At 38.1% G+C, this 15422-nt stretch overlaps 1 protein-coding gene across 2 annotated transcripts; it reads right to left on the reverse strand.

Moving 5' to 3' along the window:
• Positions 1-2399: 2399 nt before the first annotated feature.
• On the reverse strand, positions 2400-13744 carry TMEM19 (transmembrane protein 19). 2 transcript variants are annotated; one of them, XM_071423422.1, is made up of 7 exons: positions 13620-13744; positions 13214-13364; positions 10390-10503; positions 8792-8929; positions 8229-8483; positions 6964-7173; positions 2400-4180 (listed from the first exon to the last, which is right to left on the reverse strand). In XM_071423422.1, the coding sequence occupies exons 1-7, from the start codon at positions 13674-13676 to the stop codon at positions 4017-4019; spliced, it is 1089 nt and encodes a 362-aa protein (XP_071279523.1). In that variant the 5' UTR covers positions 13677-13744; the 3' UTR covers positions 2400-4016. The 2 variants fall into 2 exon arrangements, with proteins under 2 accessions (XP_071279523.1, XP_071279522.1); XM_071423421.1 differs by having other exon boundaries at positions 13214-13691.
• Positions 13745-15422: the final 1678 nt, after the last annotated feature.

Below are 15422 nucleotides of genomic sequence, written 5' to 3' on the forward strand. Positions count from 1 at the left end.
CAGGCAGTTGTTTCCATACTGGTGCAGTTCTCCTTCCCTCAGCATAGCTCAGGCTGGTTCTTCCACATTTCAGTTAATCCAGTCTTCACTTCTTGAATCTCAGCTGGACTAGCAAACACTTGTCCTTGCTCTAAAATGGCAAATCCCAGAACAGCACAAGCAATGCTGCTGGTTGGTCTGCTGTAGGAGGATACATTTAATATGAAGATATTTTCAAAGGGATACAGTGTATGACACTCGCTTCATACCATCAGTCAGTCACAAAATGTTTCCTGATCAGAAATCATAATGGTGATCATATACTTTCCTATGCATCCACCTTACTGTGTTTCAAGGAAAACTCTGATGTATAAGGCTGTGGTAGAGTGCCCATCATCAAAGCTATTTAAAATGTGATTGGACAGATTGATTATTGCTAGATAATCTCACCAAAGATCTCTTTCCCACAAAAGGTTGGACCAAATGATCTCTCAAAAGTCCCTTCTAACCTGGGCTGTTCTGTGATTCTATGATTTAATTAGTGGTTGTAGTAGGAAGAGATTAAAATTGACTTTGTGAGATGAATGCTGTAGAAAAGCTACTGAATATTCCTGGTGGAATTTCTTGGAATTGGAATCAAGTTTTACAGACTTGGGAGTACCCAAGTACAAGCTGCCATTTTCTCAGTAGCTTTGTTTCCACATTTCTGTTTTCATCCTCATTTGGTATTGGCATCAATATTTACTAAGGGTGGCTGCAGGCTTGGGAGTGCTGCAGGGATCCACATAGTCTGAGTGAATTCATGTACCTTCTCTGATTTATGCATTACAACAGGCACATAATTGTACCCCTGAGCTGCACCTTACCCCCCACCAGAAGCAGTGTTTGAATTAAAAATTATTATCCAGTTACAGCAATAGCCAGAAGCATACCTACAAAGCTTTAAGGGAATAAATTTCCTGTAAAACAGGTTAACTCCTGCTTGAAGAAAAGTGACTTAATGCCAATTTAAAATGTTAGATAATGAGATGTAAAGAAAAGGCTGTGCGGGGACCAAAGCACTGCTGGAAGAAATGCAGAGAAAACAAATCCTACTTACAAATCTGAGATTACAATGTGAATAGTGCCCAAGATGGTTCTGTAAAATACCAACAGAATTTCATGACATTTCAGCCCTTCACTGTCAGAAAAAGTCAATCTGCAGAATCAGCTTGTTCTAATACCCAAGACAGGTGGTATATTCCCTTTGTTTTTTACACCACTTTATTTTGCTGTCCCAGCAAACTGGGTAATGATGCAGCATGTGCAGACCCATAACAATGAAACAGAAATGAAAAAAAGAGATACTGGTGATTCTGCTACCAGTATACTTCAACAATCACAGCACCAAGTCTGGGTGAGATCTGGCTAAAGATTATGCATGCAATTCTGTCAAAATTTTACTTCAACGTCTATCACATCCACCAATCAAGCAAAGCATGAGGACCTGTAAGTCACAATTGTAAGTGCTTCAATTAAAATGTTTTTGAGTGTGTTGCCTTGGTGCTGTGGAAATATTGATGCCATTTAATTAATAATGCAAAATCAGTGACAGAGGTATATACCAGGGGTACCGATGGTTCTGAAGCTAAAGAATAATTCAAGTCTTTAAGAATGGAATGAAATTTGTTAACTGGAGTAACCTATTTTCCAATTTCCAATTGATCAGCTTCCTGCTTTTCTCTTAACTCCCCGTTTTTCTTTTTACTTCCTCCATTTTTTGTCTCTCCAAGTAGCACTTGGACAGGGGCTATCCATCTGCTGCCTTGTGAGCCCAGAAACTGGTCTTAGTGACGCACACCAAGCTGTAGGCAGTTTGTCACATTCTGCTATTTCTTCCCTGTATCCCCCTACTCCCACCTCCACCTTCTCCCAAAGCTTGTCAGTTTACAGTTACTGAGTAATTAAATGTAACAATATCTGCCTAAGCTACACTCAATACACATGAAGTTAACACCCTCCTTTTCAGAGTTTAAGTGTGCTCATAACTTTCTGTACACTGGAAACTTATGAGTGGAAATTTCAAAAGTAACTCAAGTATCATAACTAAGAAATGACAAAAAAAATTCCAAAATTATGGCCTTTGAAGATGCTAACTACAGGAATTCAGTGAGATCACATTTGTTCATATGATCACAGATCAAAGCATTTCATGCTGCTATGAATATGAAATCAGATGTCTTCTCACCATGGTAAGCTGGTTTTCAAATGGACTCAAAAAATAGTGAAAAAAGCTGACCATGTCCACTTCAGTGGCTGAAAGTACACTTCACTTCAGGAAACAAAGAATATAAGAGTAAGGCATTTATCTAAAAAAAAAAGTATCTTACAAAAATTTTACTTGCTCAATTCTAGAAACCACAACAGTATTAATAAAATCATAGAAGACAACGAATTCAGTGTTTATTTAGAAGCAGCATACGTCCAAACAGTGCATAAAATTCCCAAGTGTTTATTGTTACAGTTTAAGTGCATATATTACTTCCATAATTTTGTGCCCTTCCACAGGAACAGACATAGAGCAGCTACACAATTCGTTCTTTTCAAAAAGCTTTTACTACTTTGAGTTCTCATCTTCATAATAGGGTAATACAGTGAGTAGTTCCAGTGATGAATTCCAGATCTATATAGACTAGACTTCTAAAGAGTAAACTCAGTATGAAAGGTGTTAAAGTTTTTTAATATTCCAATAGAAGGTGACAAAATAAAAAAGTCAGTTGAATTAAGACAGGCAATATACACAAGACACTTGTAAAAAAACCCAGATGTTCAATACAAAATATTAATCTATGTTTAAGAAAAAAGGAAAAGCTTTTCTTAAGCTAAAAGTATGGGCCCACACTTCTGAATGTCAACGCAGAGAAGTTATGAGAGTATCTCTAAAGTTTAAATACAATCTGTACTGGCTACATTACTTCTGCAACTTTTATAAATGAATGATGGAAGAAAGAATTACCTAACACAGGAACCTGAGCATCAAAAATTAAATTTCTATTTTTAAAGGGTTTATATGTGTGATTTCCCCCATTTGCAACAAGGATAACATCTGTAGTTTCTTTGCTGAGGTCATCATCTCTAAATAGAAGCCCCAGACAAAATGGGAAACATTTCCACTGCTGAGAAATAACCAAGGAGTATAGTTTGGTTAGAATGCCAAACACTATGGAACAATTCTATACTTATAGAAAAAAGCATTAATTTTCTAAAGAGATGATTGTGAATCCACAACTCTCATCTTTAATTTTAAAGTATTTGATAAGTACCACAGTATCGACAAATCTTCATAAATATCATTACTTTTGAAATAAATATGTCAAAAAAGCACAGAAAATTTTATTATTCTTACTGGAACAGCTTAAAGTTTCTACTTTAAATTTAGATTTTTGTTTCCAATGTTATGTATGGATCATTTTTATCAAACCTATTCTCAGGGAAGTGGAGATAGTATCAGGATAGAGAATAGGCAATAAGGCGGAATTCTTTCTTCCCTGCCCAAATACTTCCAAAAGACCTTACAAACTGTAGTTAATGAGAAATACCAGAATTCACCCACTCCATCCATGTTACCATTGCCTATATAAAGCTGCAGTGTATTTTGTGTCTAACTTGGATAATAGCCACAAGACTCCATCACACTGATTGATATGGATTAGACTTCTATTTCCAGCTTCCTGCCTTTCCAGATGCTGGGAACTGGAGAGAATAGACACCAACACTTCAGCTCCATAAATGGAGAATAAATGAATCAAGTGCTTCACCTCACTTGGCAATGACCTACATCCACCTGAGGAGCAGCAAGAGCATTATTGACAAAGCACCTTCCTGAGAGATGCTGATTGCCACATGAGGTTTACAGCCTTAACAAGTTGAGATGGAAAGTCCTTCGGCTCTTTGAATGTTTAAGATCCATCTCTTACAGAGAGTTCAACTGGATCTCTTTGGAGTCTCTGAGCAAGACTGAACATAAATTATTTGCATGCAGAAAACCTTAAACCATTTCAACCTCTTGGCCAGAAAAACCACGACATGCCTGGAAGCACCAGAGCAATGATTACAGAAGAAAAAAGATTTACGGCGTTGTTGTCTAATATAGGTTTTCCAGATATGTGCTTGGAGTCTTTTGTTTGGTGGTTAACAACCATGCCAATTGTCTGGTCAAAACCTGGAAAAAGATAAAAACTTCATTTTACAAAGCCAACTGAGATGAAGAGAAACTTAATAACCAAGTATATACACCTTCCTAAATTTATTTTACTATAACAGTGTTAAATCTCTGTAAGATACCAGACTAAGCTAAATTACAGTTAGTTTAATTTGGTACCTTCAAAGAATGGGGTATAAATGCAGTATTTTACATTAGAAGTTACTTCTTTTGAGAAGTTACACTTCTGTCAAATCTTTTCTCTTTATGTATTTTCACAGCAAAGAAAGGAATGAAACAAGTTAAATTAGAAGAGGAAAAAGCTGTTCCAAGTCACTCTGAGGCAAAGGATGCTGTTTTGAACAAAACCAACTTATTAGCAACATGTTTTCTGGCAAGAAGACATGTTTGTTTTAAAAAAAAATTATGGAAAGACCATTATTACTTAATCTGACAGAAAACAAGCTCCTAACAAAGGCTGAATTTATAAATTCTATTTACACAGCAATTTTATACTACCAGCAGCTAGAGTTTTTTCTGTAGTACTTAGGTAATTTCTTGCTCTGCCTTTGTATTATCAATACTTTAATATTACTTCATTAGGTATTACTGTACAGACACCATTATCCTATGTTTTGTCCAGCTGCACCATTCTGTATGCTGATAAAACCAAACCAATCTAGAATGCTTGATCTTAACTCACACTGTAGTGAAGTGTAACTGGGTACATGCACATGCAAGCTTTTAACGTTGGAACATTCCAAATGAAATCAGTATATTTTATAATAATTTTTTTCTTCTTAGATTTTACTTTCAACACTCACAACCTGTAAATTTCAAAGAAAGCTGCTACTTTAATAAAAAAAAATTCTGCATCTCAGACAAAACTTAAAAAAACCCCCACTACAAACCTCCCTGGCAGGGATATAGTTGGTAATACTGTTTTGAAACATACATTCAAACCTGGCCTTAAATAATGCAAAAGAGCTATGGAAAAATCAAACTTCAAAGTCTAATAGCTTAACTCTCAACACTTGCTATGTTTTAGAGAGTAGTACTTTCTTTGAGGAAAAACTGGAATTATCTTTTTCTAAATATATGCCTCAATTGTACATAAAGTGTATATTCCAATCATGAACAAGTAGGTAAAGTAACAGTCCTTTTGTTTGCTTTGCTATTTACAGAATAGGTATAGACTGATAACATGGGCAATTTTGAATCTTACTTCTTCACAGCTACTCAAAGTTTTAATTAATAACTGTGTACTCAGGGGTGGATTTTCTTTCAGAAACAGTGGGTATCACAGGCTATTAGATACACCACATCTAGGAATATCACCAAAAGAAAAAACATTGACAGAAAGGATTAGCAGCATACTGTTAAAAAAAAAGAGAGACAATTCTTTATTCCCACTGCCATATTTATTGTTTTTCAAGATGCTGCAGAAACTAGAGTATTCTTTCTGAGTCCACATTGAAAAGGGAACAAAAAAGTGGGCTGAAGGAGAGACACAAATGAGCAGCACACATGAGCAGCACTGTATCACATCACATATATATCACAGCATGTACATGCACAACATAGTATACATACTCCAGCAATGCTTTTGAATTCACAAAAGAAACTGTGTAACTTGCATGCTGTCCCTGCTGCAGCTAAAAAGGTAAGTTGCTGAGCATGGAAAAAATACATGAAATGCAGAAGAAATAGATGCTGATAAATGCAGGCATGCATTAGCTAGGCTTACTCCATTCTCTTAATGCATCTGCCTCATTAGGAGCTTGAAACATTGTCTGAGTGCTTAAGTGTTTCTTGCTCAGGACAGTAATATCTAAAAATTCATCAAATAGTTAAACACTCCGTTGTATTTTGAACTTTAATGGAATTACAAAGAATGGAGCATAAAAAATGCTGTATTGCCAAATCCAGAGCATCCAGAGAGTTGGTGGATCTCACTGTAAAGGCAGACCTAAAGGATTTGCGTCTCTGAGGCAGTTCATCTGCACATTCACACCTTGACTTCCAATTAATAAGTATACCAACAATGAAACCTGGAAACTTAAGTTCTCTCTGTAAACAAGCTGGTAAACACAACAGTGTCACATATGGTTTCTAAACAATTTTGAAACATAGGATAAGTTTACAGCTTAGCCTAAAGGTTGTCTGTAGTGTTTATTCACAGGCAATGAGTAAACACTGAAATAATTTAGAACCAGTCAGTCAACCTATTTTTTAAAAATGCATATTGTCTTTTTATTTAAAGTCACAGCTAGTTTGTGATAAGCTTAACTTATAGGAAACAGCGCTCTGTATTATAGAGCTTCTACAGGAAGCAGTGAAACAGAAGGTAAACTATTGTTCACTTTTTCTTACTTAATTCTTACATTTGAGCCTATTGCTAAGACTTCAAAATTAGGAATGGAGCTTCTGCAGTGACAACTTAATCCAAGTAAATGGATAATATTAAACTGACGTTCTTTCCTATAAAATGTTACTATAATTAGACACATAGAAAAGGAGAGGGCACCAATTGCTTCTTCCAAGGTAAGTTGTTGGGTATCTGTGTCTCTTTCAGTCATCAACATGACAAGAAGCTACAATAAACAAATCAAAATGTGGAAAAGGGCCAACCACCCTCGCTCCTTTTCATTACTATGTCCATTTGCTCCCTTTGTCCTTCACGCTGCTATTTATGTAATCTTTCTATTTAAAAATCATATCCTCAGCCCTTCTTGAAGTTCAAGTAAAATTTTAAGTTACATTGGGAGAGAGGGAAAAAAAAGAGAAAAAAAGAAGACTCTTACCACTGTATTGCATCGTAGCTCCCAAATACGAATCAACAATTGATCCCAGTAGGCCAGCTGCTGCACCAAACACTATGATGGGCCATTGTGGAGCAGATATTTCCAGATCACTCACAAAAAGGAGTTGAGTTATAAAGTAGGCTATACCTACTGTCATGCCTCCAAGCAAACTTGAGATCAGGCCCACTAAAGTAACTGCTCCATTAGTACCTAAACCAAATAAAGTATAGCTGATTTACAACTGATTTTAAAAGACTTGTGATAACTTAACTGTTTTACATGAAATCCAAACTGCTTATAGTGACTTTCTCCCCTTATATCTACTGCAGCTTTCTACAATTCCCATTATGCTGTTGAGCAGCTTAGCCTTCACCATTACTGCCTGTTAGTACTCCTTTCCTGTCTCTAGGTCTAGTTCTCTAGAAATATTCACCATAATTAAATTAAATAAAACTACATAGCACACAACTCTCAATGTCACCTGGTATTTGTCTGCTCTAGGAAGTGGTGGGGTAATAAAAGAAGAGATTTGCTCAAGAAAATCAGACCTTGAGATGTACACATTAAAGCAATGCCCTCTTTCAGAAGCAGTACACGACATGTTTTACCAGCACATTTAAAAATAAAAGAACTAAATCCATAAACAGAGATGTTTGAGAGCTAATTGAATAAAAATCTGAGGAATGCATATAAAGAAAAAAAAATCCCATGCATTTAACTCCTATCCAACAAGATCTGTACCTCTGATCAATTTGTCAGCAAGATTCAAAAAAGGCATATTGCTTTAAAGCAGCAATGACATCCACCATGGAGACAACGTTTGACAGACAGAAAGTTCACTTTATTCACCCTTGGTAGGATATTAAAGGAAATGAGTGATTTGGTTATGAAGTGAATTTTCTGTACTGTCTCTGTTGAATATATATGTATTCTACTGATTAAAATAATGCCTGAAAAATACCAGTTGATAACTTGTATTATTCATATTAGCAGTATAAACTCTTTTACTATTGTCAGAGATTAGAAGTGACAGCATTCAGAATTTTTGCTCCGTGGTTGCTATGCTCGTGCATCTCATCAACAAGATCAGAAGAAACACAGTTGACTATATTCCATTTCAGAGAATTCATTCCTGGTTACCTTTTCAAATCCCAGATTTCTAATATTTGTTTTTCTATGTCTTTCTTGGAACTTTTCAAGTTGGATGCATAATTCAAAACAGATTAACAAAATATTAAGAACATGTAGAAGAGGTAACACCTTACCTACTGGAACCTGTTCCCAGGTTGTTATCAATCTTGGTTTGCTTTTACTCATAACACTACCAATCTCTGAAGCCCATGTATCACCAGCAGAGCATGCCAAAGCTCCCAAAAGGGATAAGCACATCCATGATGCTGTGTATTCCTTTGAAAAGTCAATAGGAATTTCACCTGGTCCATTTTCTATCATATATAAGAGAGCCAGCTCAGTAGGAACACCACCATTACAGAATACCTGAACCCAATTCCTCTGGCCACCTGAAGTACAGAAACTGAACTTTAGTCATTTCAGGCAACAGCATGAGGCAAAACCAAAATAACGCATATATAAAGTTAAATTTAAAAAGACAAACATTCAAAACAGACACTTTATGGCAATTTATTTAACAGAACAGAAGCAAAAGCAAAGTGGCTTGCTAATATTCACAGGGATAGGGTCAAGGGGAGTCTCAACAGTGTTCCCTATTCTAGATGTTACATCTCATCTGACCCTTTGAAAGGAACAAGAAACATGCGGTATTTTTTCTCTACAAGGGATCTAAAAGAATTAAAGTATTTTGGCTTACCTTCTTTGTATTCTGAATCTATTTGTTTCTTTATATCTTTTTTCCACTTGGTAAGTTTTGAAGAAGTAACAAAAAATACAAACAAAGAAGAGAAGAAACTGTAATTTGCGACTGTAAGGATAAATCCAACCACCAGTCCTATGAAGAAAAAAGAAGCATATAAAGTTCCTTCATGTAACAATGGTTGTTTTGCAAAGCAATTAAGTACTTCAAATTTTCTGAATATGAAGAGTATCTTCCTGATAAACCTAAGAACAATCATACAATAAGGGATTCTATTGAAAATTACTAATTTTATTCTAACTGCTGAAGCATATGATTTTTAAGACCTTTTGCCACAAATCAGTTATACTGTGCAAAAATAAAAGAGAAGCAATAAAATCCCCAGAATCCAAAGAAAATATAATTGCAATTCAAGTACTCTGCCTAAAGAATGTTATTATTTTTATAAGGAGTAAATATATATCTGTGGCTGTGCCTCTATCAGCAAGTTTATCATCAGTTTAGGTATTGAATCATCAGTTTAGGTCATCATCAATTTAGGTACTGAATCCCACATCCAAGGTCTCCAAGATAACCTGTAAAACCCTTCTCCAAATCTTAGCAGATGCTATTTCTCTCTTCTTTTCTTTGTTAGTTTCTGATTTTTATTATGCCTCTTTATTTCTGTAATTTTTTAAAGTATTTGATCTCCTTGATGCAATTCACTTTTATGTCCCCTTTCACAGGGGAGGCCTAATTTCACTCCTCACCATGAGATTATAATTCTAAAGGACTGAAAGAAAAATGGTTGCATTTAAGAGCAAACGCCAGTATAAATCGGCTAGCAGAGCTGTTAAGAGGTCAGAACATAAAAGTCAGAAAGATTTTTGTCCGTGTAGAAAATGCTGCCCTTAACTCTCACAGACAGAAGATTTGCAAAATGGGTGACAAGGGAAGGAAGGACTTGAGGCCCTGTTTTACTCCACTGAACATCAATTCAGGCAATGTCACAAGACAAGGGTGAATCACCTCACTCTGAAACGTTGCATCAGATTTCAATAAACACTATTGTACACTACACTGGGCTTTTCATCATGTGGTCTAGAAAAACTTTTCAGAAACAGTCATTTGTTCTTAGTGAAGTACAGATTTAATTTTCTCATTTTTGCCAGGCCAAAAAATGTCTAGAACTGCTTCTGTTACCAAAAGGGGAACCATACAGAAAAGAGAACCGATTTCCCTCCACACAGGAAGGCTGCTGACATGATCAGTTTAGGGTCTTTCTTTACCACTACCTCTGCCATTTCCTTGTTTCTCTGTGAATCCTTCTATATGTTAAACCAAACCATGTGATTTAACTGCATACTGTACTGAAGTTTAAAAGAATCTTCCAGGTTTATATAACTATAATAGTATTAATCAAATAAATTACGAACAGTAGCACAGGGTTAACCTGTTTAAATAGGGATGAGAAAAAAAGCCCAGTATGAATCTGGGGTATGTATGCTTACATTTATATTTTATTACAATAGAACTATGTGAAGTCTTAAACTGCAAACAATAAAAAGGACCTTTAGTTTACCAAATGCTCAGCTTAAGTCTCAGAAAAAACATACCTCCCAGTGCACCACTGTGATCTAGACTCTTCTTCTTAAACCCCTGTGTAGCAATAATTAGTGGAACCAAGACTGAAAAAAGCCAGCGCCATGGAGAAATGGGTCGTAAAGTACCTGATAAATCAAATAACAGGGTTACACATGATCCTCACAAAGCCTTTATGTCTTCATGTCTGAAAAGTCATTATTTCCTGATACATACTTAAATTTTGATCTTAATAGAGATTAAAACTTTTCATCCTTCAGAGGAAAGATATTCATATGGACAGAAGGACAATATATCTGCAGTTATCTACTCAATTTTGCCATTCAGCTATCAAAGAAAATATATTTACTGAAATTAAATATTAACTGAAATTAATTACCAAAAAATAGCAAAATGTGACAAGAAATAAATATGGTGGTATTTTCCATTCTAGAAGGGATTTATGAACCTCAAAAAACTAACATCTGAATTTACTGTGACAAAATTCCACTACCAAAAAAAGCCAAGCAAGACAGTCTGCTAGGTGAAAGTAGTGTGACTACTTTATGAAACACCAGCCCTGTCAGTTCTTCTGAAAGATGATGTAAGGCTCTTAATCTAAGGCTCTTTAAAATATACTTTGAGCTGATTACTTTCTCAGCAAGATTTGAAGTGACAGTTTCAGTTTGAAACACACAGAAACTTCTAAAAGCTAAAGCAAATAGTTAATGTAGGTTTTGAAAAAAAAATCTTGAGAAGTTATTATATCTCCTATACAAATACAAGACATCAAAAATCTTGCACTCAAGTAAGTCTCGATCTTGTAAAACAAAGATTTCACAGAGGCACAGAGGCTTGTCTTGCTGGAAAGATAAACATGATGGTTTTCAGCAAGAACTTTTGTGTCATCAGTACCCCCACCTCTGTACAAACACTGGCTGGTGCAAAGCAGGACACAGTAAAACACTCATTGCACTGTAAAGATTAATAAGAAAAAAATTCTCTTCTGTGTACTGAAAAGCCTCAAAGCCATAGTAGGTGAGCAAGGGGGGGGTCTTGCAGCCCAGGGCTGAGTCAGAAATTCAGAAGGTGAACACCAGCTGGGTACTAAGAGCCCTCCAGTGCTGTAGCCTGGTATTGCTTATCACAAACCAAGGCAGCTCTTGGTGCAAACTTGAGTATAAGCAGTACTGGAACACAAAGGAGTTTCTTTTCTTTGGCTAACAAACAGAACTTTCATATCTTCAAGGTCATTTTTACACTGAACCTTTTGGATTTGCTTGTAGGAGAGAAAAGTATTTGTATTAAATTACTACTAAGTAAGACTAAGATCTATAATAAAACAATTAATTGACACTGGCTTCACTAACATCTGGCCCACTGTTTGGTGCTTAAGAATTACTATAAACTGTACATTAATAAAAGTACTTTTGTACTATTTTTGTATTTATATTACAGGCTGTGAATTCACCACTTTTATGGGCTGAACCATTTTAAGCCCATTAACTACTGTATATTTAATTTACCTCCTTGAAAAGCCAAGGTCTTTCCAGTCTCAGGCAAATGAATAACAGAAGTTCTATGTCCTTCTTGTACCATAACCATTCCCTACAAAAAGGAGGATTTGTCCACAGTCTTCTCCTTTCTATCAGGCCCTGTCCTGATTTAGCTGGTACCAGGTCTCTCCATGCTATACTGTAAATTCCCACTCACTCCTAAGAACAAGGACTAGATATCCTAATTGTCAGAAAAGCTCTACCTTTGGAGAGCAGACACACATAAATGAAGTTGCATGCTTAAATTCCACTTGGGTATTGACAAATGACACAAATAAAACCTGGTTGTGAAGCCTGCTTCTGCATACCTTCTACACATCTGGCATCTCACTACAAGCCAAACCAGAAGTATGCAGACAACACAGATTTAATGCTGTACCAGAAGTAACCCATCCTAAATCACTGAAAAACACTGAGCAGAGACATGCAACTGCCTCTACAAAAGTCAGCTTATACTGGTGGGGTATTTATTGTAGTTTCTTCTGAACCCATGGTGTTACTAGGCCATTGAAGGTGCTCATAGTCTATCTCTATGCACTTTCAGCAATACTGCAATGACACTGGAGCTCTTCCAGCATCAAACCAGCTGGGGTCTGAATGGTAAGTCTTTACCTGTCTTAGAAACACAGTTGAATTCTTCTAGGCATAAACTGATACTGCAGGCAGCATCAGCTGCTTTTGCACACTGCTGCTGTAAGAGTGGCCCCAGAGCCAAAAAGAGAGACTACAGAGAGGACTTGTGTCCCTGCAACTGCACACAACTAAGTCACAGCCAGCCTGAGCAGAAAGCTGAGCTGACAGTACACACCTCAGCCAGCCACTCCATCCATACATCCCTATCTTCTTATACCATTTCCCGTTTCTCTGTTCCTCGACTAAGGAAGTCTTCCTGCATGACCTGTTCTGCACGTTGCAGATGTTGCTGATTCCTAAAACAGTTCTGAAAGCTGTCACACTCTTCCCATGCTGTCACGTATTTCCCCTGATACAGAAAGACCTCTGTCATCTCAGCTTTTCCTTTCACTTCTTAATTTTTTTATTTGCTTTCTTTTGGAGAAAGACATCACAAAGGACACCAACATTTTAAATTGTACATGATCCCTGGGCAGAGCTGCAAGTAAGCGGCTGTCAGTGTCTTCTAAAGCACTATCACCTACTGTAAGAGGTGAGTTATCAGCTCTACTGACGAAGGAAGGGGCTGTGCACATCCCTCCTCCCATTTTTGTCCCCTGCCTAGAGGGGCCGGAGGGGAGGGTTCGCCCGTGGCCGTGCCATGCCAGCCTCTCCCGGCCTTTGGACTCACCGTAGTACGTACTTGCAGTCATCGACACGATCCAGAATGCCAGCGAAATACAAATGAGCAAGTTCAGGATGACCATATTCGCCATCATCTTGAGGTATTCTCTGAAGAAATCCTCCTGGTAATAGGACATGGGAATCAAGAAGGACAACACCTGATGGGAAAACACAAGGCGCAGGGCATCAGCGACACCACCACCACGGCCACCACCACCTTCTTCTCCTCTTTCTCCTCCCGCCCGGCCGGAGCCGCGGCCGGGCCCGGCCCGCACCGCCCCCGGGGCGCTGCCGGGAGGCACCGAGGCGCTCATGGAGAGGCTGCTGCGGCCACCTCGGCCGGCCCACGCCGGGCTGCGCTGCGCGGCGCCGGGCGGCCGGAGGCGCTCGCGGCGCCCGGCCCCGTCACCGACCTGTTCCCGGGGGCCGCGGGCGCCGCCACCATTCCGCCCCGCGGCCTCCCCGCGCATGCTCCGACGGCAGCCGCGCGGGCCCGCCCGCGCCTGCGCCGCAGCGAGGGGGCGCTGCGGCTGAGGCCGCGCCGTGAGGAGCTCTCGCTGCCCTCGGGCGGGGATGGGGTCGCGCCCCTCCGACAGACGCTGCCAGTGGAGATCCAGTTTGCGAAACAAAACCAGGAACGACACGCCTGTGAAAGGCATGAAGTCTGTGGATAATTAGTGAGACCAATGAGTACCTGGATGAGGTTTGAAACTTGTTGGAGCACTTCGAAGTTCATTAACAGCAGAAGAAAGAGACTTGAAACGTTTCCTAAAGTTGACTTGGGATGAAAACATGCCAAACCTGCCTGGTGGCTTTTCTTGGGGCACGTCAGAATGACTCCCAAAACACTCGAGTTGAAAACAAGCTGACATTAGCTACGGGACAGACTGCACAGCTCCCACTTCCACACATCAGAGCTTTGCCAACAAAGCACAGTAAGAGGTGAAACTTCACAACTTCGCAAAAATCCATTGTTTTGAGGCAGCAGCCTCAAAATAAACGAGAAATAAATGAAATAAATAAGACTTCAGGCATCTCAGGAGATAATGCTGAAGAAGCATTTAAGCATTTAGTGCTTGATCAGTGGAACATAGACCAAAACCTTCAAGTGGTACAGATGAGTCACCTCATGAACATCAATAAATAACATCGGCTGCTTCTTTCCTATGGACTTGTAGCAGCAGCAGCAGAACAGAATATTTATTTAGATATTCAGCAAGAGGCAGAGTAATACAAAAAAGGACAGGAAAAGATCTTTGATACACAAGAGAAGTAGTTTTAAAGCTAGAAAATGCAAGTGAGCAATCTTGATTTAGGATATGATAATTTCCTTACTGAATTTGGGAATAATTCTGGCTTGTGGAACCCATTTATTTTTGAAGCATGTTCTCTTATTTTCCATTCAGTATCTGGAGTAGCTTTCTATCAAGGTGTGAACACAGTCCATGTGTTCTTTTTCTCTCAGAAAAAGAACATGATTCATTTCTCTCATTAACTTGGATATATTTTCATGTTGTTGTGAAGGAAATACTCAGTTATGACTCAGAGCTGCTTCTTCAAATGTTGTCTAAACTAAGAAACTTACTCCTTAAAGACCTACCTGATTTTAGCTGAAGAAAGTAGGCCTATTCCAGAGGCTAAAGTTAATACTTGGGTGTTTACAATGTATTTTCTACAGGCAATTAGAGACAAAACTTGGATCAGGTGCCTTAGACAAGGCTTTATCTTATTTTCTGCTATATTTATTGGTAACAAATACTGGTAACACCCATAATTATCTCAAGTAGAGATACCTAAATCAGTAATACTAATGTAGGAGTACTGATTTTGATATATCTAGTCTTCCCTCTTACCTCCCAAATTTTCATTAAACATCCATCTGAGGTCTGAATTTGAGATCTAACAATCAGACACTCAGTAGCTGGGCTGCTTTGTAAGAACAGGACCTTTCGAGAATAGCACTGACGTGACATTGCGTAGGCTCTTCTGCAAAAATCTAACTAGTTGAGATTTTCAACCAGAACAAGATCAACTCTACTTAAACTGATGGCTGAACAAGAAGTGGCTTGTTCTGGTACAATGAACTCCCATAAACATACTCATTCAAATACATCCTTAACTGTAATAAGTTTTTTTAATGTAATTTATTGCTTACTTTTTGTTTTCTAAAGTGTAACAGACTGATACTGGAATATCTGGTGGAGAAACAAATGTTC

The sequence above is a fragment of the Agelaius tricolor genome, unplaced genomic scaffold (genome assembly GCF_023055355.1).
Source record: "Agelaius tricolor isolate 1412-34295 unplaced genomic scaffold, bAgeTri1.0.p SCAF_3, whole genome shotgun sequence".
NCBI lineage: Eukaryota > Metazoa > Chordata > Aves > Passeriformes > Icteridae > Agelaius > Agelaius tricolor.